The sequence below is a fragment of the Haplochromis burtoni genome, unplaced genomic scaffold (assembly GCF_018398535.1).
Source record: "Haplochromis burtoni strain Fernald_Lab_line unplaced genomic scaffold, NCSU_Asbu1 Contig_163, whole genome shotgun sequence".
In the NCBI taxonomy this organism is placed as follows: domain Eukaryota; kingdom Metazoa; phylum Chordata; class Actinopteri; order Cichliformes; family Cichlidae; genus Haplochromis; species Haplochromis burtoni.
The window spans coordinates 1,029,558-1,053,009 of record NW_024582524.1 but is presented as its reverse complement, the minus strand read 5'-3'; the positions used below and the strand labels follow the sequence as shown (position 1 = coordinate 1,053,009).

At 44.0% G+C, this 23,452-nt stretch overlaps 3 protein-coding genes across 10 annotated transcripts; all 3 read left to right on the top strand.

Annotated features, from left to right (window-relative positions):
• Positions 1-1,203: 1,203 nt before the first annotated feature.
• LOC121815241 (cartilage matrix protein-like) lies at positions 1,204-6,748 on the top strand. Of its 3 annotated transcripts, none has more exons than XM_042225196.1 (10): positions 1,204-1,522; positions 2,939-3,123; positions 3,215-3,379; positions 3,751-3,973; positions 4,787-4,915; positions 5,023-5,195; positions 5,282-5,513; positions 5,603-5,755; positions 5,835-5,912; positions 6,037-6,748. In XM_042225196.1, the coding sequence occupies exons 1-10, from the start codon at positions 1,435-1,437 to the stop codon at positions 6,084-6,086; spliced, it is 1,476 nt and encodes a 491-aa protein (XP_042081130.1). In that variant the 5' UTR covers positions 1,204-1,434; the 3' UTR covers positions 6,087-6,748. The 3 variants fall into 3 exon arrangements, with proteins under 3 accessions (XP_042081130.1, XP_042081129.1, XP_042081131.1); XM_042225195.1 differs by having other exon boundaries at positions 1,205-1,522; positions 4,784-4,915; XM_042225197.1 differs by lacking the exon at positions 4,787-4,915 and having other exon boundaries at positions 1,206-1,522.
• A 1,079-nt stretch (positions 6,749-7,827) lies between these two features.
• On the top strand, positions 7,828-13,104 carry LOC102299713 (matrilin 1). 3 transcript variants are annotated; one of them, XM_005932963.3, is made up of 10 exons: positions 7,828-8,143; positions 9,566-9,750; positions 9,842-10,006; positions 10,104-10,326; positions 11,140-11,268; positions 11,376-11,548; positions 11,635-11,866; positions 11,956-12,108; positions 12,188-12,265; positions 12,390-13,104. In XM_005932963.3, the coding sequence occupies exons 1-10, from the start codon at positions 8,056-8,058 to the stop codon at positions 12,437-12,439; spliced, it is 1,476 nt and encodes a 491-aa protein (XP_005933025.1). In that variant the 5' UTR covers positions 7,828-8,055; the 3' UTR covers positions 12,440-13,104. The 3 variants fall into 3 exon arrangements, with proteins under 3 accessions (XP_005933025.1, XP_005933024.1, XP_005933026.1); XM_005932962.3 differs by having other exon boundaries at positions 7,829-8,143; positions 11,137-11,268; XM_005932964.2 differs by lacking the exon at positions 11,140-11,268 and having other exon boundaries at positions 7,829-8,143.
• A 132-nt stretch (positions 13,105-13,236) lies between these two features.
• Positions 13,237-23,099, top strand: sesn2 (sestrin 2). 4 transcript variants are annotated; one of them, XM_005932965.3, is made up of 11 exons: positions 13,237-14,925; positions 15,807-15,872; positions 16,484-16,672; positions 19,888-20,070; positions 20,890-21,111; positions 21,286-21,421; positions 21,500-21,615; positions 21,748-21,831; positions 22,322-22,428; positions 22,521-22,665; positions 22,907-23,099. In XM_005932965.3, exons 1-11 carry the CDS (start codon positions 14,590-14,592, stop codon positions 22,991-22,993), a joined length of 1,671 nt encoding a protein of 556 aa, XP_005933027.1. In that variant the 5' UTR covers positions 13,237-14,589; the 3' UTR covers positions 22,994-23,099. The 4 variants fall into 4 exon arrangements, with proteins under 4 accessions (XP_005933027.1, XP_042081125.1, XP_042081126.1 ...); XM_042225191.1 differs by having other exon boundaries at positions 21,286-21,615; XM_042225192.1 differs by lacking the exon at positions 13,237-14,925 and adding an exon at positions 14,942-15,415 and having other exon boundaries at positions 21,286-21,615.
• The last annotated feature ends 353 nt before the right edge of the window (positions 23,100-23,452 follow it).

The window sequence follows — 23,452 nt, the reverse complement described above, 5'->3', positions numbered from 1 at the left end:
TACTACATAATGCTGTGCATGTGTGATGTATCTTCTCTTATGAGCCAAACTGACCATTTCCAGAGATGACACACTGTCCAGGAATAACATCTCTTCTCTTTTTAATCTCTAACATTTCACCACTGACACACACACACACCACACACACACACACACACACACACACACACACACACGCACGCGCGCGCACACACACCCTGTTCAGTTGGTTTTGCAGCATGTTCACTTGGAAATCTGACTAACTGGTTACTGTACAGCCAGAGCCCCGACTCCTTTTCCCCTCACTGACTGCCTCCTCAATTGCGGCTTGTTCAGTGAGTTTGTGTGGAGGAGGAAGGGGGTGGGTGGGGGTTCAGAGGAATGTCTGCTTGTGTGTGGGGAAAAGAGGGGTCTCTGTTGAGTGTGTTTGTGTGGACTCTATAGCAAGATTAAAGATGTGTACATGAACTTATTGATGAAAGTGTGTTTTGCTGCTGTGTTTACTCCAATGGGGCCCTGCTGTCTGTCATACAGTGGAGAGTATATACCAGAGAAGTTCAGGAGAAGATGCTGAAAAAAGGAAATCTGATTTACCTTTACTCTCATTGTGTGTGTGTGTGTGTGTGTCTGTGTGAGTGTGTGAGTGTGAGTGTGTGTGTGTGTGTGTGTGTGTGTGTGTGTGTGTGTGTCTGTGTGTCTTATTATAAAACTGATTTTGAGGTAAAAAAGCTTCAGAAGGGTTTACAAATGTGAAGCAAGGAGATTGAATGACACTGAATACTGAAACTCAGAAACCAGGAAATGGATTGTATACCTACAATTTAAAATTTACAGAAAAATGCGCACACACACGCAGCTCAACGTGTAGAGCAGCAGGAACACTGTAGGCTGTGTATGGCGGCTCTGCTTCACTTCCGCACCATAAATGTGTGTTTGCTATACGAGGGAACACGGATAGAAAAGAGGAATTCATGTCGGTGTTTATTTGAGCTTTGGCCAAATCCAACCTGGGGCAGCAGCACTGGCGCGAGCCCTGCACCAAACCCCAGCCGCTCCTGTACCCCCAGCCAGACACGCACATACTGTAACCCACTGGGGGACCGGTGCGCACACACAACAAAAATTTACCACCTTCACATACACACTTACCTGTCCATCCTAACCATATCAAGGTGTGTTTGTCTTTCCCTGCCCACCGTTTTAGGTCCTCCCAGAGCAGGTATTTCCTTCTCTTTCCCACAGACGCACACTCATCCCTGCACACACTGCAGCTTTAGAGGGGGGTTGTCTGTGGGCTGAGTGTGTGAAGCTCGTGCATTGATAACCTGCAGCTCAGAGTCGCTTGGTCTCACTTTGTGGCCGTGCCCATCGCTTGGAGCTGCGCTTCGCTTTCTTTTCTGCTTCCCAACTCTAGGACCGTCTGCGGCCGCGCTCGGACCCCCCGCCTTTGTCACCATGACGCCCATCCAGCCGTTGTTCCTGCTGTTGCTTGGCCTAATAGGAGCCCAAGCTAACTTAGACCTTCGCACAGCCGCCGCCATGGGTAAGAATAATGACCTTTAACCCCTAAAGCCTATGTCTTAACTCCTGTTGATTGTGTGATGCTTTGCTTCTAACACCCGTTTGCCTTTTATCATCATAAAAGTGAACTCATAGAGCAGAAAAACCTCACACAGCTTTTAAAAAGCGAGCATTAGTTTGGTCTCAACAGGTGAGAAATATTGCTCTGATCATCAGTTTGCCTTTTAGGTGAAGGACATAATTTTTTTTCTGAGTGGTTAGAATCTTTTTGTGTGTTGTGTGTGAATAGGCTGGATGAGATGCTGTATCATCATACATTTTTTTCAATGTATGATGGTTAGATGTGGACACTAACTTTCTGTATATATCATAGCTATTTAAGAATGATAAGTAAGGGACTGGGAGAAAAGGTAAATGGACTGGTTCTTATAGCACTTTATGCAGCTCAACTCTCCTCATTCACCCATTCATACAAGCACTTTTTTACATGCTTCCTATTCAACATTCACACACATTCACACTCTGATGGATACATCGGAGAGCAACTTGGGGTTGGTATTGTGCCCAAGGACATTTGGCATGCAGACTGGAGCAGCCTAGGATCAAAAGACCAACCTCATAATTAGAAGATGACCTGCTCTACCTCCTGATTAGTAGATGACGTGCTCTGCCACGTGAAAAAAGGGGTTATGATGTTCTTTCAAGTCGTTAATTTGTATAAGCACATTTTGGATAATTGTTTTGTTCAGGATGGAGTGTGGCCGTTGCTGCTTCTTGCATGTCAAAGATTGAGAGGAGGTGTACAGAAGGAGAAGGGGGAGGAGGGAGGGAGAGAGGTGAAGGGCGAGGAGGGAGATCAGTGATATGCAGTAGACGCTGGCTGCAGTTTGCTTAATGATGCCAAAATGCCTGCGTTTACACTGAAAATGCTACGGGCCACCAGCCGTATCGCTGTAGCAAAGCTTAATTTCATCACACCTTTTCTAAAAAAATCTGTCAGAGTCCATGTTTTTTTTGTGAAAATGTAACCACATCTCACGCCTTTTCTTGGTGGAATCTAATTATGGATTAATTATTGATATATTCATACAAGAGATACTCAACAAGCTTTCTGAAAATACTTAAAGTGGGTCAGTGGCTCTTTTTGTGTCCTCTCTCCATCGCAGTACTTTCACCTTTCCCTCTGTCCACCCTTGCTGCCTCCGTGCGTCCTGTTTCCAGCCCTTCCTCTCATATACATCTCACCACTCTCCATCACCTCTGCCCTCCCCTTTTCCTCTCAACAGCCCTTCTCTCCATGCTCCACCCACATCTCCCCTGACTTTCATGATCTCCATCCATCATCATGAGGAATGATGGAATGAGGAATAATTTATAACTTTATAAAATGAATATGAGATTACGGTGACATCTGAGTTGCTTTTCTCTTCACGTGTAGCGGCAGGTTTGTGCAAAGCCCGTCCCACCGACCTCGTGTTCATCATCGACAGCAGTCGCAGTGTTCGCCCCTCAGAGTTTGAGCAAGTTAAAGTTTTTCTGGCAAAAGTCATCGAGGGGCTGAATGTTGGACCCAGCGCCACTCGTGTGGGAGTTGTCAACTATGCCAGCCGCGTTAAGAATGAGGTTTGGATAAAGTTTTAAAAACGATTTCCGACATTTCTGATTTGTTTTCTCTCATTTCGATCTCACTCACTGCGCTGTTGTGGAACTGTAGGTGTCTCTGAAGACACACCGCACCAAAGCCGGGCTGATCAAGGCTGTGACCAAAATTGAGCCGCTGTCCACCGGAACCATGACTGGCCTGGCCATCCAGTTTGCAATGAATGTTGCCTTCAGTGAGGCCGAGGGCGCTCGTGCAAAATCTTCTGACGTCGGCAAGGTCTGCCCAAAAAAACAAAAAACAAAAAAGCCCCCAAAAAAAAAAAAAAAAAAAAAAAAAAAAAAAAAAAAAAAAAAAAAAAAAAAAAAAAAAAAACCAAAAAAAAAAACCAAAAAAAAAAAAAAAAAAACAAAAAAAATAACAATAAAAAAAAAAAAAACAAAAAAACCAAAAAAAAAAAAAAAAAAAAAAAACAAAAAACCAAAAAAAAAAAAAAAAAAAAAAAAAAAAAACCAAAAAAAAAAAAAAAAAAAACAAAAAAAAAAAAAAAAAGGTCTGCCACACGTTTAGATGCGTTTGCACGTGAAATTCACCTCTTCCATAACCGCAATGGTAACTTTATAATCTATTTTGAACCCTCACTGTCACAGGTTGCCATTATTGTGACAGACGGGCGTCCCCAGGACAATGTAAAGGATATAGCTCAACGTGCACGAGACGCCGGCATTGAGATTTTTGCCATCGGTGTGGGACGCGTGGACATGAACACTCTGAGGCAGATGGCCAGCGATCCTCTGGATGACCATGTGGACTATGTGGAGAGCTACAGCGTTATCGAGAAGCTCACCAAGAAGTTCCAGGAGGCCTTTTGTGGTAAGAGGGGGAGAAGGAAGAGATGAGAGAAGGATTAGAGATGTACTGTAGGAGGTATAGATACAGCAGCAAGAAAGATGGATTGATTATATGCACACCTTCATTCCTGTGGAGAGAGCTGTCTGCTGCTCCCCTGTACTGAGGGTAAGGTGTCTGGACTGTCATCCTTTTCATTCCAATTTATTCTTCTCTCCCTTTTGTCCTCTGCTCGTCCTCGACAAGATTACAATGTATTCATTCAGTCCTTCAAACTCATTTAAAATTCCCCACAGCACGAGGGCATTAGGGTAGAAACAACCTTTTGGAATGAGATTTAGTCCTGTTCTTCAGTCAACTCTCACATAACCGAGAGGCGAGACTGATCTATCTGTAATTACCGATCCATTAGTGCCAATCATTAAGCCTCTAATTAGTGATGCCCTTCGGCGCTCCCAGTCTGCGGCAGCTTCGACTGCTGTTTGCTTCTCGCTTTGCGGCAGCCAGCATCGCTGCACGTGCAGATGATGAGAGCAGCATTATCATAGTGTTGAGGAGGAGCCTGTGCATCACGTTGAAAAATCCTCCAGAAAACTGGATTTTATTAGCTTAAGGCTGCTCCGATCTTTTCCTCCTTTTGCTTTAAGGCTCCACTGGATTTTTGCATCATCTACATATATTCAAACCTGTTCAGGTCAACTGCAGGTCACAGTGGATCATTAAAAAAATCAATGCTAGAATTTCCCATTTTCAAACTGACATAGTTTTATTTCTCCCTCTAACCCTACCTGCCTGCCCCCTCTTATGTGTGTGTGTGTGTGTTGTGCATGTAAGAAGACCTAGTGTCTGACCTGTGTGCCACTGGGGATCATGACTGTGAACAGGTATGCATCAGCACCCCAGGATCATACAAGTGTGCCTGCAGAGAAGGTTTTACCCTCATGGACAATGGTCGTAGCTGCAGTGGTGAGTGGGTGTTTGTCTCTGAAGGTATGTGTCCAAGTATGATAAATATGCTCTGACATTAACATGCCCCGTGTGTGTCCATGTGTGTATGTTTTGTTTTTCACCAGCGTGCAGCAACTCCGCAACAGACGTTGTGTTTCTGATCGATGGCTCTAAGAGCGTGCGTCCTGAGAACTTTGAGCTGGTCAAGAAATGGATAAACCAGATCATCGACAAACTGGACGTCAGTGAAAGCAAGGCTCATGTCGGACTGGTGCAGTACTCCAGCACAGTCAAACCGGTATGAGTCAGTTTTTTCTTTTTTTACATTAGAGTAAGCATTTTCACTTCCACCCTCATCATCATCCTAATTCTGCTCCATCGCAGGAGTTTCCCTTGGGCCGCTACAACAACAAGAAGGACCTCAAAGAAGCTGTGAAAAAGATGGACTACCTGGAGAGGGGAACCATGACAGGCCAGGCTCTCCGTTATCTGGTAGAAAACAGCTTCAGCCTTGGTCAGGGTGCCCGGCCTGGAGTCACAAAGGTGGGCATCGTCTTCACCGATGGGCGCAGTCAGGACTACATCGGAGAGGCTGCCAAGAAGGCCAAGGAAAACGGTTAGAGGGAGTGGGAAGGTTACGTCTAAAGCAGACTAAAAATATATACTTATGTGAATCAGATGAAGGAACGAGCGCGTTCATTGCAGGCTTTAAGATGTATGCTGTCGGAGTGGGCAATGCAGTTGAGGACGAGCTGAAAGAGATTGCCTCTGAGCCAACCGGAGAGCACTACTTCTACACCGCCGATTTCAAGGCCATGAGCCAGATTGCCAAGAAGCTACAGATTAACGTCTGTAATGGTGAGAAGTTTTAAACAAATGTGTTGTTATACTTCACAAATCACACAAATCTTTAACCTGTGTGTTCTTGGCTCCACAGGTGACCCTTGTGAATGCGACTCCCTTGTAAAGTTCCAAAAGAAAGTTGAAGCTGCCCTACAAGCACTAACAAAAAAACATATCCTTTATGACAGGTGACACTGTCTGAGGATATTATTTTGGGAGGGAGGGTGTTAAAGTTGTTTTCGCACTGTCTGATTTATTGACTGCCTTCACAGTTTCTCTCCTTGACAGAATCTTACTAGAGAGCATGTCGAAGAGGATCGCCTTGCTGGAGAACAAAATCGTCTAAGGACTCGTATCCCATTACTCACATGCACCCATGTACAAATACAAACACACACACACACACAAAATTTACTTCCTGTAAAATATTGAAGACACACCCCTCTCCATATCAATGTGTGTGTGTGTGATAATCCAGGCCTTGGCTCTTTCCTACCCCTCCAAACCACCTCTTGTTTTTCTACACTTCTGCTCTTGTCTCTTCTACCCTTGGGACACAAACGTTGGTTACCACATGAACATGCCTCTCTGTGTGTGTTTGTGTGTCTGTTTGTGTGTGTATGTGCCCTGAAGGTCATCCTCCAAAGCCAGCCTGTGTGTTTGCTAATAAAAGTCTTCCCTCATAGGGAAACGGTGATGGAACGCTGAAGGGTTTTTCTTTGTTGCTGCCACAGTGTTGAAGTTCCTGAAACCCCAGAGAGTGTGTGTCTTGTCATGTCAAACGAAGCAGCACATCACCTTCACTTGTTTGTCTGTTTATATGTCACTGTCATATTTCCCTATTCCTTCATCTTCTTCATTTTTTTTCTCCTATCATCCTCACAAAAGTTATCTTGCATTGTATATGATATATAAAGGTAAATTAATATAAGATATGTCTGATACTAAGGACACATCATTGATTTCTTTTTATTTTCCTAAATAAAGGTGATTCAGGAAGTAAACAGGGGAAATTGTTGAAACCATTATATCCCAACTCTAGGAATTACACGTGCCACACACACACACACACACACACACACACACACACACACACACACACCCTGTTCAGTTGGTTTTGCAGCATGTTCACTTGGAAATCTGACTAACTGGTTACTGTACAGCCAGAGCCCCGACTCCTTTTCCCCTCACTGACTGCCTCCTCAATTGCGGCTTGTTCAGTGAGTTTGTGTGGAGGAGGAAGGGGGTGGGTGGGGGTTCAGAGGAATGTCTGCTTGTGTGTGGGGAAAAGAGGGGTCTCTGTTGAGTGTGTTTGTGTGGACTCTATAGCAAGATTAAAGATGTGTACATGAACTTATTGATGAAAGTGTGTTTTGCTGCTGTGTTTACTCCAATGGGGCCCTGCTGTCTGTCATACAGTGGAGAGTATATACCAGAGAAGTTCAGGAGAAGATGCTGAAAAAAGGAAATCTGATTTACCTTTACTCTCATTGTGTGTGTGTGTGTGTGTGTGTGTGTGTGTGTGTGTGTGTGTGTGTGTGTGTGTTTGATCTGTCTTATTATAAAACTGATTTTGAGGTAAAAAAGCTTCAGAAGGGTTTACAAATGTGAAGCAAGGAGATTGAGAATGACACTGAATACTGAAACTCAGAAACCAGGAAATGGATTGTATACCTACAATTTAAAATTTACAGAAAAATGCGCACACACACGCAGCTCAACGTGTAGAGCAGCAGGAACACTGTAGGCTGTGTATGGCGGCTCTGCTTCACTTCCGCACCATAAATGTGTGTTTGCTATACGAGGGAACACGGATAGAAAAGAGGAATTCATGTCGGTGTTTATTTGAGCTTTGGCCAAATCCAACCTGGGGCAGCAGCACTGGCGCGAGCCCTGCACCAAACCCCAGCCGCTCCTGTACCCCCAGCCAGACACGCACATACTGTAACCCACTGGGGGACCGGTGCGCACACACAACAAAAATTTACCACCTTCACATACACACTTACCTGTCCATCCTAACCATATCAAGGTGTGTTTGTCTTTCCCTGCCCACCGTTTTAGGTCCTCCCAGAGCAGGTATTTCCTTCTCTTTCCCACAGACGCACACTCATCCCTGCACACACTGCAGCTTTAGAGGGGGGTTGTCTGTGGGCTGAGTGTGTGAAGCTCGTGCATTGATAACCTGCAGCTCAGAGTCGCTTGGTCTCACTTTGTGGCCGTGCCCATCGCTTGGAGCTGCGCTTCGCTTTCTTTTCTGCTTCCCAACTCTAGGACCGTCTGCGGCCGCGCTCGGACCCCCCGCCTTTGTCACCATGACGCCCATCCAGCCGTTGTTCCTGCTGTTGCTTGGCCTAATAGGAGCCCAAGCTAACTTAGACCTTCGCACAGCCGCCGCCATGGGTAAGAATAATGACCTTTAACCCCTAAAGCCTATGTCTTAACTCCTGTTGATTGTGTGATGCTTTGCTTCTAACACCCGTTTGCCTTTTATCATCATAAAAGTGAACTCATAGAGCAGAAAAACCTCACACAGCTTTTAAAAAGCGAGCATTAGTTTGGTCTCAACAGGTGAGAAATATTGCTCTGATCATCAGTTTGCCTTTTAGGTGAAGGACATAATTTTTTTTTTTGAGTGGTTAGAATCTTTTTGTGTGTTGTGTGTGAATAGGCTGGATGAGATGCTGTATCATCATACATTTTTTGGGGAAAAATGTATGATGGTTAGATGTGGACACTAACTTTCTGTATATATCATAGCTATTTAAGAATGATAAGTAAGGGACTGGGAGAAAAGGTAAATGGACTGGTTCTTATAGCACTTTATGCAGCTCAACTCTCCTCATTCACCCATTCATACAAGCACTTTTTTACATGCTTCCTATTCAACATTCACACACATTCACACTCTGATGGATACATCGGAGAGCAACTTGGGGTTGGTATTGTGCCCAAGGACATTTGGCATGCAGACTGGAGCAGCCTAGGATCAAAAGACCAACCTCATAATTAGAAGATGACCTGCTCTACCTCCTGATTAGTAGATGACGTGCTCTGCCACGTGAAAAAAGGGGTTATGATGTTCTTTCAAGTCGTTAATTTGTATAAGCACATTTTGGATAATTGTTTTGTTCAGGATGGAGTGTGGCCGTTGCTGCTTCTTGCATGTCAAAGATTGAGAGGAGGTGTACAGAAGGAGAAGGGGGAGGAGGGAGGGAGAGAGGTGAAGGGCGAGGAGGGAGATCAGTGATATGCAGTAGACGCTGGCTGCAGTTTGCTTAATGATGCCAAAATGCCTGCGTTTACACTGAAAATGCTACGGGCCACCAGCCGTATCGCTGTAGCAAAGCTTAATTTCATCACACCTTTTCTAAAAAAATCTGTCAGAGTCCATGTTTTTTTTGTGAAAATGTAACCACATCTCACGCCTTTTCTTGGTGGAATCTAATTATGGATTAATTATTGATATATTCATACAAGAGATACTCAACAAGCTTTCTGAAAATACTTAAAGTGGGTCAGTGGCTCTTTTTGTGTCCTCTCTCCATCGCAGTACTTTCACCTTTCCCTCTGTCCACCCTTGCTGCCTCCGTGCGTCCTGTTTCCAGCCCTTCCTCTCATATACATCTCACCACTCTCCATCACCTCTGCCCTCCCCTTTTCCTCTCAACAGCCCTTCTCTCCATGCTCCACCCACATCTCCCCTGACTTTCATGATCTCCATCCATCATCATGAGGAATGATGGAATGAGGAATAATTTATAACTTTATAAAATGAATATGAGATTACGGTGACATCTGAGTTGCTTTTCTCTTCACGTGTAGCGGCAGGTTTGTGCAAAGCCCGTCCCACCGACCTCGTGTTCATCATCGACAGCAGTCGCAGTGTTCGCCCCTCAGAGTTTGAGCAAGTTAAAGTTTTTCTGGCAAAAGTCATCGAGGGGCTGAATGTTGGACCCAGCGCCACTCGTGTGGGAGTTGTCAACTATGCCAGCCGCGTTAAGAATGAGGTTTGGATAAAGTTTTAAAAACGATTTCCGACATTTCTGATTTGTTTTCTCTCATTTCGATCTCACTCACTGCGCTGTTGTGGAACTGTAGGTGTCTCTGAAGACCCACCGCACCAAAGCCGGGCTGATCAAGGCTGTGACCAAAATTGAGCCGCTGTCCACCGGAACCATGACTGGCCTGGCCATCCAGTTTGCAATGAATGTTGCCTTCAGTGAGGCCGAGGGCGCTCGTGCAAAATCTTCTGACGTCGGCAAGGTCTGCCACACGTTTAGATGCGTTTGCACGTGAAATTCACCTCTTCCATAACCGCAATGGTAACTTTATAATCTATTTTGAACCCTCACTGTCACAGGTTGCCATTATTGTGACAGACGGGCGTCCCCAGGACAATGTAAAGGATATAGCTCAACGTGCACGAGACGCCGGCATTGAGATTTTTGCCATCGGTGTGGGACGCGTGGACATGAACACTCTGAGGCAGATGGCCAGCGATCCTCTGGATGACCATGTGGACTATGTGGAGAGCTACAGCGTTATCGAGAAGCTCACCAAGAAGTTCCAGGAGGCCTTTTGTGGTAAGAGGGGGAGAAGGAAGAGATGAGAGAAGGATTAGAGATGTACTGTAGGAGGTATAGATACAGCAGCAAGAAAGATGGATTGATTATATGCACACCTTCATTCCTGTGGAGAGAGCTGTCTGCTGCTCCCCTGTACTGAGGGTAAGGTGTCTGGACTGTTATCCTTTTCATTCCAATTTATTCTTCTCTCCCTTTTGTCCTCTGCTCGTCCTCGACAAGATTACAATGTATTCATTCAGTCCTTCAAACTCATTTAAAATTCCCCACAGCACGAGGGCATTAGGGTAGAAACAACCTTTTGGAATGAGATTTAGTCCTGTTCTTCAGTCAACTCTCACATAACCGAGAGGCGAGACTGATCTATCTGTAATTACCGATCCATTAGTGCCAATCATTAAGCCTCTAATTAGTGATGCCCTTCGGCGCTCCCAGTCTGCGGCAGCTTCGACTGCTGTTTGCTTCTCGCTTTGCGGCAGCCAGCATCGCTGCACGTGCAGATGATGAGAGCAGCATTATCATAGTGTTGAGGAGGAGCCTGTGCATCACGTTGAAAAATCCTCCAGAAAACTGGATTTTATTAGCTTAAGGCTGCTCCGATCTTTTCCTCCTTTTGCTTTAAGGCTCCACTGGATTTTTGCATCATCTACATATATTCAAACCTGTTCAGGTCAACTGCAGGTCACAGTGGATCATTAAAAAAATCAATGCTAGAATTTCCCATTTTCAAACTGACATAGTTTTATTTCTCCCTCTAACCCTACCTGCCTGCCCCCTCTTATGTGTGTGTGTGTGTGTTGTGCATGTAAGAAGACCTAGTGTCTGACCTGTGTGCCACTGGGGATCATGACTGTGAACAGGTATGCATCAGCACCCCAGGATCATACAAGTGTGCCTGCAGAGAAGGTTTTACCCTCATGGACAATGGTCGTAGCTGCAGTGGTGAGTGGGTGTTTGTCTCTGAAGGTATGTGTCCAAGTATGATAAATATGCTCTGACATTAACATGCCCCGTGTGTGTCCATGTGTGTATGTTTTGTTTTTCACCAGCGTGCAGCAACTCCGCAACAGACGTTGTGTTTCTGATCGATGGCTCTAAGAGCGTGCGTCCTGAGAACTTTGAGCTGGTCAAGAAATGGATAAACCAGATCATCGACAAACTGGACGTCAGTGAAAGCAAGGCTCATGTCGGACTGGTGCAGTACTCCAGCACAGTCAAACCGGTATGAGTCAGTTTTTTCTTTTTTTACATTAGAGTAAGCATTTTCACTTCCACCCTCATCATCATCCTAATTCTGCTCCATCGCAGGAGTTTCCCTTGGGCCGCTACAACAACAAGAAGGACCTCAAAGAAGCTGTGAAAAAGATGGACTACCTGGAGAGGGGAACCATGACAGGCCAGGCTCTCCGTTATCTGGTAGAAAACAGCTTCAGCCTTGGTCAGGGTGCCCGGCCTGGAGTCACAAAGGTGGGCATCGTCTTCACCGATGGGCGCAGTCAGGACTACATCGGAGAGGCTGCCAAGAAGGCCAAGGAAAACGGTTAGAGGGAGTGGGAAGGTTACGTCTAAAGCAGACTAAAAATATATACTTATGTGAATCAGATGAAGGAACGAGCGCGTTCATTGCAGGCTTTAAGATGTATGCTGTCGGAGTGGGCAATGCAGTTGAGGACGAGCTGAAAGAGATTGCCTCTGAGCCAACCGGAGAGCACTACTTCTACACCGCCGATTTCAAGGCCATGAGCCAGATTGCCAAGAAGCTACAGATTAACGTCTGTAATGGTGAGAAGTTTTAAACAAATGTGTTGTTATACTTCACAAATCACACAAATCTTTAACCTGTGTGTTCTTGGCTCCACAGGTGACCCTTGTGAATGCGACTCCCTTGTAAAGTTCCAAAAGAAAGTTGAAGCTGCCCTACAAGCACTAACAAAAAAACATATCCTTTATGACAGGTGACACTGTCTGAGGATATTATTTTGGGAGGGAGGGTGTTAAAGTTGTTTTCGCACTGTCTGATTTATTGACTGCCTTCACAGTTTCTCTCCTTGACAGAATCTTACTAGAGAGCATGTCGAAGAGGATCGCCTTGCTGGAGAACAAAATCGTCTAAGGACTCGTATCCCATTACTCACATGCACCCATGTACAAATACAAACACACACACACACACAAAATTTACTTCCTGTAAAATATTGAAGACACACCCCTCTCCATATCAATGTGTGTGTGTGTGATAATCCAGGCCTTGGCTCTTTCCTACCCCTCCAAACCACCTCTTGTTTTTCTACACTTCTGCTCTTGTCTCTTCTACCCTTGGGACACAAACGTTGGTTACCACATGAACATGCCTCTCTGTGTGTGTTTGTGTGTCTGTTTGTGTGTGTATGTGCCCTGAAGGTCATCCTCCAAAGCCAGCCTGTGTGTTTGCTAATAAAAGTCTTCCCTCATAGGGAAACGGTGATGGAACGCTGAAGGGTTTTTCTTTGTTGCTGCCACAGTGTTGAAGTTCCTGAAACCCCAGAGAGTGTGTGTCTTGTCATGTCAAACGAAGCAGCACATCACCTTCACTTGTTTGTCTGTTTATATGTCACTGTCATATTTCCCTATTCCTTCATCTTCTTCATTTTTTTTCTCCTATCATCCTCACAAAAGTTATCTTGCATTGTATATGATATATACAGGTAAATTAATATAAGATATGTCTGATACTAAGGACACATCATTGATTTCTTTTTATTTTCCTAAATAAAGGTGATTCAGGAAGTAAACAGGAAATTGTGAAACCATTATATCCCACTCTAGAATTACACGTGCAGACACAACAAATAATTTATACAGTTTTAGTTACTTTAATATAAAAGATTGTGGAAAAACCCAGAGGTTCCACAATATGGTTTCCAGAGGACCAGAAGGACTGGGTTGATATTTCCAGCATGTCTGCCACACATTAGCTCAGTGACCTGATTCAGCACACAGACATTTTAGGTACTTCCCAGGTGGCAATGTCCAATACAAAGTCCGAGATGTTTTCGGTAAAGTGCTGGGTTCTTGTATAATTAAAGGATTGCTGCAGTTGTGAAGGTAACAGAATGACATCAGTTAATCTACCATTTAATTTCAGTGATTTTGACTAAATGATAAAAGTAATTATATCATCATCATACATAACAAAGTTGCGCACTGACTGGTGTCTGTTTCACATTAAATATTAAACTTAAGCTTTTTCATTTTTGTAATATCAGTAATTTTATGACCTTGCTCAAGGCTTTGGTAATTGATGGGAAATGTGTAAGTTTACAGCTTGCATAATTACTAAACACAAAATACTATCCAGGTAAAAAGACTAATTGGGATCAATAATGTCTTTTTCAAGAGAGATCTAGCCAAGATGGCAGCAGAAATTGCAGAAAAGTATAACATAATAGTTCTACAGATATACTATTTGTCCAAAAAAAGACTGGAGTGATTACAGTGTAGAACACAGAGTGGGTACAATAAAGCAGAGTCATAAGAATACTTTCAAAACAGGTGATTTCTTTATTTTATATACATCCCTTCATGTATCATCTTGACTAAAACCTGTTTATCAGTATGAGCAAAGGCATTAGGAATAAAATTTAAAAAAAAACCCGCCTGAAATGAACACATGCTCACTTTGTAAAGAAAAGAGAAAACAGACACTTATGGATACACTGTTACTGTTAGTAACATTTAAAGAGACAACAGCCGCCTGCTGTTTATCACAGGAAAGTTGCGCATACGTCATGATGACGTTGCACGGGGGAAGCTCGCCAAGATCTGAGCGGAAGGAGCGTGTGAAAACTCTACATTATTCCCGGTGCCTTACGCAAGATAGTTTTAAGTTTAACTCGGCATTATGTCCACGATGCCCAGTCCAAATATAAATCAGCGGCTCGCGTTGTTTTCATTACCGGAAATCGTCATAGCTGCGGCTGAAAGAGTCTGCAGCATCTGCTAGCGTAGCGAGCTAACCGCCGGCAGCCGGCGTTCACGGTCAGGAAGCCGGGTGGGAAAAAAAGGTGGCGCTCTCTGAAGGTGGTTCGTCGGTGTTAATAATTTGCGAAGCAGACGATTGCGCAGTAAAAATAAGAAGACCGGCGGCAGATACCTCGAGGTTGTGTCAGTGAAGAAGAATACATGTTTCCAGCTAACGTTAAGGGTCAGCGTTAAATTAATACTTTAGGCTAACTGCTGCTCGGTAACGACAGGCAGCTCAACTCTACAAAGGTGCTCCGGGACATGGCCAGTAATCCCGCGGCTACCTGCCAGGCTAATGGAGACAGCAAGCCGGGAGGAGTGCCCGCCGCTCGGCGTTCGTGTGGCCACCGGTCCGAGTCTGAATCTGATGCTGGACTGACTTCGAAGAGCTTAGCGCGATTGTGCAGCAGGGATGACGGGGAGCGGAGAGCGGCTCTGGAGGAGTTAAGCCAAGGGGTTCTCCAGTGTTTAGACCTGGAGCGGCACGGCTCGGAGCGACTGCGTAAACAAACTCTTCTGCATCTGCTCCGGCTGTCCAGGTCGTGTCCGCTGCAGGAAGTACGGGAGAGAGCCGTCGAGCTCCTGCGGACCGCACAGGTAATGCATGCACAATTCACCGACAGGCTTCCCCTTCTTCTGTGAGGTTTGCAGGCCGCATTAACTGACAGATAGGGGGGAAAAATCTTACTCCAATAGCGCTCGGGCACCGTTTGTACCATTAAAGGATTTTTAGGTACTCTCAGGAGGACTGCTTTTGCTTTGCATGATGACGTTATAAGGTTAGGTAAGGGTAGGTTCACCTCTCTCATCAGCTGATGGTGATTTTTATTGCTACCGGACTGCTGCTGGTTTCATCAGCCTGTAGGTGATGCAAGACTCTGAAGCGGTGTGCACAAACAACCGGGCCGGACACGCCCCCTCCCGCTGCCTGAAAAACACACCACCAGCAGACACACCCCCGACTGCTTTCACGGCCCAGTGTAGCTTCTAGAAATTAAAAAGGCAGGCTGCTTTAGACGCCTTTCATTTGTGTTTGTGCTGAAAGTAACAAACAGGGTAACGTTTAGCGTCCGAGCTTCCGATGTCAGTGAGTTTTAACGCGTGTTTTGGTTAAACGTGGAAGTTTGAAGCGTGCTAGTTACGAAACGGGTGTCCTGTTACGGTTCAAAGAAGGTCTAGGCAAGCTAAAGGAGGCTGAGGCGTTGTTAAGCTGAACATATTTCATATAAGCATATCAGCGATTTGGATAAATGTGAATATTTACAATGGTAAACTTTTTTGTGTATGGAAAAAGTCTGAAAAGGTATTTTTCGCGTGTCAGTCACAGAAATGAGCTGCGTTTGAGGTTGATTTCCGTAGACAAGATGAATCCTTTAGGGTTGATTGGAATCTTGACTGAAATTTTGATAAACCAGAGCAATAATCAAGTACAAACTGAATGATAATTACGTGTTGTTTGTGTCTTTTTTTGTTGCCAGGAGCAAGGAGTCCAGGTACCTCGGGCTCTGGCCTCAGGTCCAAGTGCCTTTATCCCTGCAAAAGAGGTGTGTATGCAACTTAATAAAAAAGAATGAGTTTCCGGATTACTACAAGTATGTTTTTGCTATTTCCATTGTTTGTGTGTCAGACTTGCACCCTGTCTAGATGCCAGATTGTTTTTTTCCCCCTCAGGTTGATGTGAGAGTGGCACACAGCTGGCCTTCATGTCTAATCCTGTGATTTTTACAGGGCTCTTTCAGGTTGCTAACATAATGAACTAACAGCTGTTACTTTGAACTTAAGCTTTTCATATAAATATAATTGAAATGTTCTAAACTTAAAATTATATTTGAATCTCCATTGGCCTACATTTTTTTTCCCACAGGGTTTTTTATGTAAGTTTATTTTTAAATTATTTTCCATTTTAGAAACGGACATACGTAATGACTTAACAGACTTGCTCATTGAAATGATGCTATTTATTCTGCTGCAATACTACACTGCCTGTTGCATTCAACAGATGCAACACCCGAGCTGAGTTGCCAAAGCTAGTGGCTGATAATGTCTTAGCTCATAATGTGACTCATTCAGATTTCTTTTCTTTTTCATAAAGAAGAAGAAACCTTAATTAAGTTTACTCAGGATTCAGTTATGTTTTGTTTTTTTTCCTCTTTAGATTTTAAAAGGAGGGCCAAACCAGGATGTCCTGATTGAGTCTTTTCTTTCGCTGGGGCGTGTGGATCACATCTCTATGGTCATGGCGATGCACCCAGCCTACCTCTGCTGCTTCCTAAAGACCCAGCATGCTTTGTTGGAGATGGACGGCCCCTTGCCCCGTCACTGGAGACACTACATTGCTGTCATGGTAAGAAAAATGTTTTTTAGCCTCGAACTTTAATTACTTTTCAGCAGAAAGCTGACAAATTGCTTCGAACGGGGTTTCATCATAATTTGGACTGTTTGTAAAACACTATTCAGCCTCCTTTAGGGTCTTTTGTAGGAGAAATGTGAAATAGTATATGTAGTTCCTTAAAAAGAAATCATATGTAGTGTGTACTGCAGCCGTGTGCATGCACGATGAACCAAATAAAGAATTAACAATTGTGAACATCAAAGTAAATTCTCACTCTCAAACAGACGAGCTTGTTATTTTAGATTTTTTTCCATCGTAGTAGTTCTGACACTTGAGGTTAAATCGTTTTGTCATTGATACAAAATGATTATAGTTCTTTGGTCTCCATTTAATCTTTTCTACTGTTCAAACAAAGTCTTAGTGTGCGTGTGTGCGCGTGCGCGTGCGCGCGCGCGCGCGTGTGTGTGTGTGTGAGAACACCAGAACCTTTAATTGGCCTGATGTACTAGTTGGAGCAGTGGGTAATATTGGTGGACTTGATGTGTGATGTTTGGTACGAGTTCTGGGCATTTGATGAGTGCGAATGCTATGGAAACACACTTATGTGTTGTCTGACGGCAATGACTGTGTGTGCAGGTAGAAGGCTCAGGTCCTTTGTTGTCCTCTGTCTTCTCTCCGGGACCTTAGAAGTCTCACTTAGAGGATTACAATAGCAAGCACTGATGTTAATGGTCCGTTTTCAGTAGGGATAGAATGAAATATAAACACAGCAATAAAAACTGTATTGCTTCCTCCTGCTACAGCAATAAACTGGTGCTAAATACTGACATTGTTATTAAATGCTGCAGGCGTTCTAAACGGTTCCAAACCACCACATATTTGACTTTCCAGAATTCCTGCTTCATAGCTTCTTGTCGTGACACGTAGTAATGTGTAGGGAAAAGAAAAACAAATGAGAACGTTAACTAAGTCAAAATACCAGATTACAGTGGATTATCACATAATTCCTGCTTTTTTGCTTTTTACCCCTCAGTCATAAAAGGCTGATGGGGCCCCACTGAACGGGCAGCTATGTGGACACCCAAGATTGTAAACGTTAAGAACGAAGCTACGAAGGAGTTTCAAATTGATACCATAGGTGTGTCTAAACATCTCTGAAGAGTTTGAATCTGTGACCTCGAGGTCAAGGTCGGAGCTCAGGTTTCCTGAAAGTCTTGTGAATGTGAAAACTTGAGAAGGAAGACCCCAAGGATTTTGAAGTTGATACCATACGTGCTTCTATTAACAATCTCTGAGGAGTTCGGCTCTCAGTGACTTTGACCTCAAGGTGAGAGGTCAGGTTTTCTGAAAATCTTGTGAATGACTTAACAACTTGAGAATAAGGCGACATAGGATTTTGAAATTGATACCATAGGTGTGTCTGCTAGGACACTGAGGGGTAGCACTGGCTGTTGCCAGTATTTTCCAGTGTTTTTCATTGTTATGTATTTACGTATTTTCGATGCTTGTCTTGCCTATGATCAGAGTGTTGTGAATATGGTTTTCTCATATTAGCTTCTAACTGGCTCCATGTTAACTCCAGAACTGAATTTAAACTTCTTCTCCTCACCATAAAATCTGGATTAATCGAACTCCATCATATTTGAAGCCCTTCTGGTGTCATGTTATCTCAACAGAGCACTGTTCTGTCAGACTACGGGCTTACTTGTGACTCCTAGTTCTACTTTTAGAAATTCTAAAAGTAGAATAAAGATATGGGGCTCTTCCCTAACACCAGCTCCCAGTTTGGATCCTGGAGACAGACCCCCTCTCTTCTTTTAAGATTAGTCTGAAACTTTCTTTTTTGATAAAACTTATTTGTAGTTTTCACCTGATGTCAGAGCTACTGGGACACAGCTGCCTGGAGGGCAAAACAGAACTCTGATCCATTGTCCTCCAGTCCGTACTTTGAAAGCTTTCATCCTGGTAGCAGTGCAAGCTGAGGGATTCTTTACAAGATATAGGTAGATGTCACAAAACTGGAGCACTGGGAGAGACGTCACCACTATCAGGGACTTTTTGAAAAAGCTGCAGAGGCAGAATATGCATCTCAAGTCCCCAAAATTCACAGTTCTCTTTATATCTTAGTTTTTCCGCCATGGATGGATAATCAAAGTGGTCTTAGCTTGTCCTGCAGTACTACTAACTGTCTCTTATTGGTTGTGATGGCAAGGGTAGCGTGTTGGCTAGTTGTTGACTAAAAACTATGAATAGTTATGGCTGGATTACATGACCCTGAAGCTTCCTTATTAATGCAGCTGTAGGCTCAGGCTGCTCTGGACTTCATTTCCCACTCTCCTCTTTTCACTCCTAATGCAATCTCACCAACTTTTGTCCCAGCTGGTCATGGTAGATTGCTCCCCTGCTCTTAGCTTGGTGCTAGAGGAGATTTCTTCCTGTTAAAAGGAAGTTCTTTTTCCCCCCCACTGTTGCTGAGTGCAGATCTTTATATTGTAAAATAAAGCACTTTGGAGCAGCTGTTGTTGTGAATTGCAGTTGTATTAAATTGCAGTTGCCTTTATTACTGACAGAAATGCATTATTATAATATTGCAAGAGAGAGAAAGTATGCTTGTTTATAGAATTTTGAATTAATGTTAAGACATTTTGTAGTATAACCTGGTAATGTAGCTTCAGTTAGATGTTAATACTGTAATATTATGATGCTGTGCCTTGGACTTATGTTTTTTCAATTTGAAAAATGTGTATACAGTTTTTTGCTATACTGACTGAACTCAAATTTGAGATGTGATCATATATTTGTATAATAGAGTATTTAGAAGGTCGCATTCTTAATGCTTAAACATCTGCATTCAGTTGGCAAATAACACACGTTTTGGTAATGGTCACTGAACAGTAATGGCAATGAAACCTTCAGGGACATTCAGAAATTGTTTCATAGCAAAACAGTAAGACATCCAAAGACTGTTAGTGCCTTTCTGCTAATGCGATCTATGTGTCTTCAGTATTGCTTCACATTAACAGTCCGTAACACTTTAGAAATACCACTCACTGCACCCACCTGTGCAAGTTCAGCTGTGTTGTTTTAACCTCTGACACTTCCTCTGCATTATGGATTTGTTGCACACAGATATGTGAACAGAGAATGTGTGAAGCGTTGTTTTCAGTGGTCGGGGTTAGAGTTTCTCTTCCCGGCTGTTAACTTGGACCGTTCTTTGCGTCTGGCAGGCTGCAGCTCGGCACCACTGCTCATACCTGGTGCAGCAGCACAGCGCAGGCTACTTGGAGGCCGGAGGGGAGGAGAGCTGGCTAAGCGGCCTGGAGCACGCTCCCGCCAAACTCCGCAGCTTGCAAACACTCAACAAGCTGCTGGCACACAGACCCTGGCTCATTACGCAGCAGCACATCCAGGTCAGACACATCTCCCGCTCGCCCACTCACTCCCTGTGTCTTACTCCAACTCTAATTTCTGACTTGAATCCAAACTCACTCCCTCAGTGACTCAGCCGCTATTTCCTGTGTGGTAAACACCTAATTGTCTTCCATATAAAGAGTAGCAGACCCTATCATTTTGCATCAGCACAGACAGGTGTAGTTCCGCCTCTTTAAATCTGATACCTAGGACTGTGAGAGTGAAATATCTGATTTTCATTATCATAGTCAAAAGAATTGACAATGACAATATTAGTGTGATATCTTTTTTTTGGGGGGTGGGGGGGGGGGGGTTTGCCGCCTTTGTCACAGTCACCCCAGATGTGTATCTCAACGGAGATAGCACTTGAGTGTGCTTAACTGTGCACGCTGATCACCTGAGTCAGACAAGCACTGGGTGACTAGTTTGAGCAAACCCTAAATGAAGCCGCCTTCGTGTGTTGTTTCTCTGTACAAGGTACCACATTGTTGGCATGCACAAAAGTCTATCTGCAACTGCTTTTAAAAGATTAACTTGAGAACCATCTAACAGGATCAAACATAACACTGATATCTTCTTAAAGTTTAAGTGTATCAAAGTGCTTCCAGTAGAATTTTCTACTGTCTAAAATTGCAGTTAAGGGAAATTGCTAAATTAGATAATGCGGCTTATCTTTAGTGCAGACAGGCAAATGAAACCACCAACAAATGCCAAACCGGTAACACCCCCAGCAAACTGGTCCACAGCCTGGCATTAATTTCCAGCAAACACACAATCTGAAACTGCATGAGCCCAACATCTGCCTATCTGTCCCGCAGGAACTGGTGTGCCCCGGAGCAGAGCCTCGCTGGTCACTGGCTGAACTGATACACGCCGTGGTGCTCATGGCGCACGCTCACTCGTTGTGCTCGTTCGTTTGGGGCTGTGGTTTAAACCCAGAACCTGACCACATTGGGGGCTACACCTTTCAGCCTCCATCACTTTCTCACAGTCCTCACAGCCCCGCACACAGCCCCGCTCACGAGGACGGCAGGCACGAGGTGAGTCAAACAGATGTTCTGATCTCAGGCCTAACAGGCTTAAAATGACAGGAGGGTGGAGGTAGTTGATTTAAAGTTTAGTAACAGCCAAAAGATACCCACTCACTTAGGAAAGAAAACTGAACACACACTGAAACAACAAAGCGCCGACTTCATTTATCTGATCTTCTCCAGCTGGCTGATGGAGCCGTGGAGGTGGAGGTGCTGATGAAGAGGATGGTGGAGCTGCAGCAGCAGCAGGAGGAGGAGTGCACACAGGAGGAGATGGTTACTCGCTTTGAAAGGGAGAGGAGCGAAAGCATACCTACGGGTACAGATCTGACTGCTTACCCCTGCATCACTCTCAGTCACCTGTTGACTCACCACTTCCTCTCTGTTGTTGGTTTAGCGGTGGTGAGGGGCGCTCCACCTGACCTGGTGTTGCGTCTTGTGGAGGAACCAGAATTCAGATATGAGGACTTTGCTCCCAGAGGAGAGCAGGCACCACCCACCATGCGAGCACAGGTAGTTTGTTAAGGCATATTTTTCCTTTTTTAAAATCTATGTCAAACTTATTATAGTGAGCAACACTCTTTGATTTTTTTTGTGCCTTGTGTTGTAGATGTAACGTTGTTAATGGTTGTGTCTCATGTGTAGGACTATTCATGGGAGGACCATGGATTCTCTCTGCTTAACAGGCTCCTGCCAGACATGGGCCAGCTATTGGATGAAAACTTTCAGGTACCATCACCAAAGGCTGCTGTGTGGGTGATGTGAAAGGTCTATCTGTTGAAGTGCATGTTACACTACTTCACCTAGCTGAGACTAAGAATGGGAGGAGATATTGTTGACCTCCTTGTTTGTTTATACACTTGAAATAAAACTGCTTAGTGTCAGGAAAAAGAAGTGGGTGGTGAATACATGTGTATTGTAGAAAAGGGTTTTCCTGGCTTAGAGTAGACTGCAAATACACAAATCTTTTTATTTGCACTTATTCCAGATCATTCGGTAAAGAAACAAATGACTGACACCAATCCCAGCTCATTTTTCTTTTGTGAATTTTACAAGCATCACCCGGTTTGGTTAGACTGTATATAAAGGATGGAGGTCTGAAAAGTGAAGCCACTTTTGGAAGTGTTTAAATCTGTATTCTGTATAATGGTCTACAGGAGGTGATCTTCTGTAAAGTTATAAAAAAGTGAAGTGAGCAAACACTAATGTGAATTTGCAGATTGTGTGCAACTTGACCTACCACAGGATGGCCATGCATGAAGGCGTGGATACTCACACTCTAAGAAAAGCTCTGTGGAACTACATCCACTGTCTTTATGGAATACGGTGGGTGTAAAGGTGCCACCCATGCAAAAGTTCAGCCACCTTTAACATTTCTCTACTGTAGCATTAACATTTATGTCACTTCGCATGTCCAGATACGATGATTACGACTACGGCAGTGTGAACGTGTTGCTGGAACGCTCTCTGAAGGTGTTTGTAAAAACCATGGCCTGTCACCCCGAGCAGACCACAGCACGCATTTACCACTCCTTCTGGAGACACTTCAGACACTCTGAAAAGGTATGACAAGTTCAAACAGGCACTTAACCTGGCGTCCTCTGTCACGTATCATTTGACATTTTAACACGTCATCTCTCTTTGGTACCCTCAGAATCAACTAATGTATCATTTGGCATTTTAATGCGTCCTTCCTTTTTTAAATGTCATCAGAGAAGGAAGTGTTACAGCGTGACACCTTGTGAACTGAAGGAAATGACATGTTTCTTTTCATTTTTTTTTTTTCTTCTTTTTTTGGGTGCAGGTTCATGCCAACCTAATAGTGATGGAAGCCCGGCTACAGGCGGCACTTCTCTACATCTTACGAGCTATTACACACTACATGAGATGACAGCCTCGCTTCACTTGCACACATTTTTGCAGATGCTGAGCCAGCTGTGATTTACACCACAGTCCAATCCTTGTGTACACACACACACACACACACACACACACACTACAGTGAATGTTTGCTCATTCATATCGTATGTTTCAGTGTTAATGTTTTGATGCTGCTTTGCGCCTGGAATGTCATGTATTTAAATTGCGTTACCATTTTGTCTTTATTTTGTTCCTTTTCTTCTTTTTTGCACTGAAGTCTATCATTAGGTTTTAATTTCACACTTGAACCTCAAGTGGTGCTGTCTTGCACACATTCTTGTCACACAGACGCCAGGTGCGGTGGTGCAATTGGGTCAGGCATATCAAAATCAGTGTGGTGATTCAGATTGTTTTCATTGCTGAATGTTTGCTTGTCAGACAAACGCCATTGATCACACCAATACTACTGATGACTCAGTCCTCTCTGTCT

Bases quoted from the DNA above. Each gene is read 5' to 3' on its own strand.
- sesn2 (XM_042225191.1), top strand. From the start codon at position 14,590: ATGGCCAGTAATCCCGCGGCTACCTGCCAGGCTAATGGAGACAGCAAG. The intron at 14,926-15,806 runs GTAATGCATGCA...TTTTGTTGCCAG, and splicing joins AGCTCCTGCGGACCGCACAG to GAGCAAGGAGTCCAGGTACC. The intron at 21,832-22,321 runs GTACCATCACCA...GTGAATTTGCAG, and splicing joins TATTGGATGAAAACTTTCAG to ATTGTGTGCAACTTGACCTA.
- LOC121815241 (XM_042225195.1), top strand. From the start codon at position 1,435: ATGACGCCCATCCAGCCGTTGTTCCTGCTGTTGCTTGGCCTAATAGGA. The intron at 1,523-2,938 runs GTAAGAATAATG...CTTCACGTGTAG, and splicing joins TCGCACAGCCGCCGCCATGG to CGGCAGGTTTGTGCAAAGCC. The intron at 5,756-5,834 runs GTGAGAAGTTTT...TTGGCTCCACAG, and splicing joins ACAGATTAACGTCTGTAATG to GTGACCCTTGTGAATGCGAC.
- LOC102299713 (XM_005932962.3), top strand. From the start codon at position 8,056: ATGACGCCCATCCAGCCGTTGTTCCTGCTGTTGCTTGGCCTAATAGGA. The intron at 11,549-11,634 runs GTATGAGTCAGT...GCTCCATCGCAG, and splicing joins ACTCCAGCACAGTCAAACCG to GAGTTTCCCTTGGGCCGCTA. The intron at 11,867-11,955 runs GTTAGAGGGAGT...CGTTCATTGCAG, and splicing joins CAAGAAGGCCAAGGAAAACG to GCTTTAAGATGTATGCTGTC.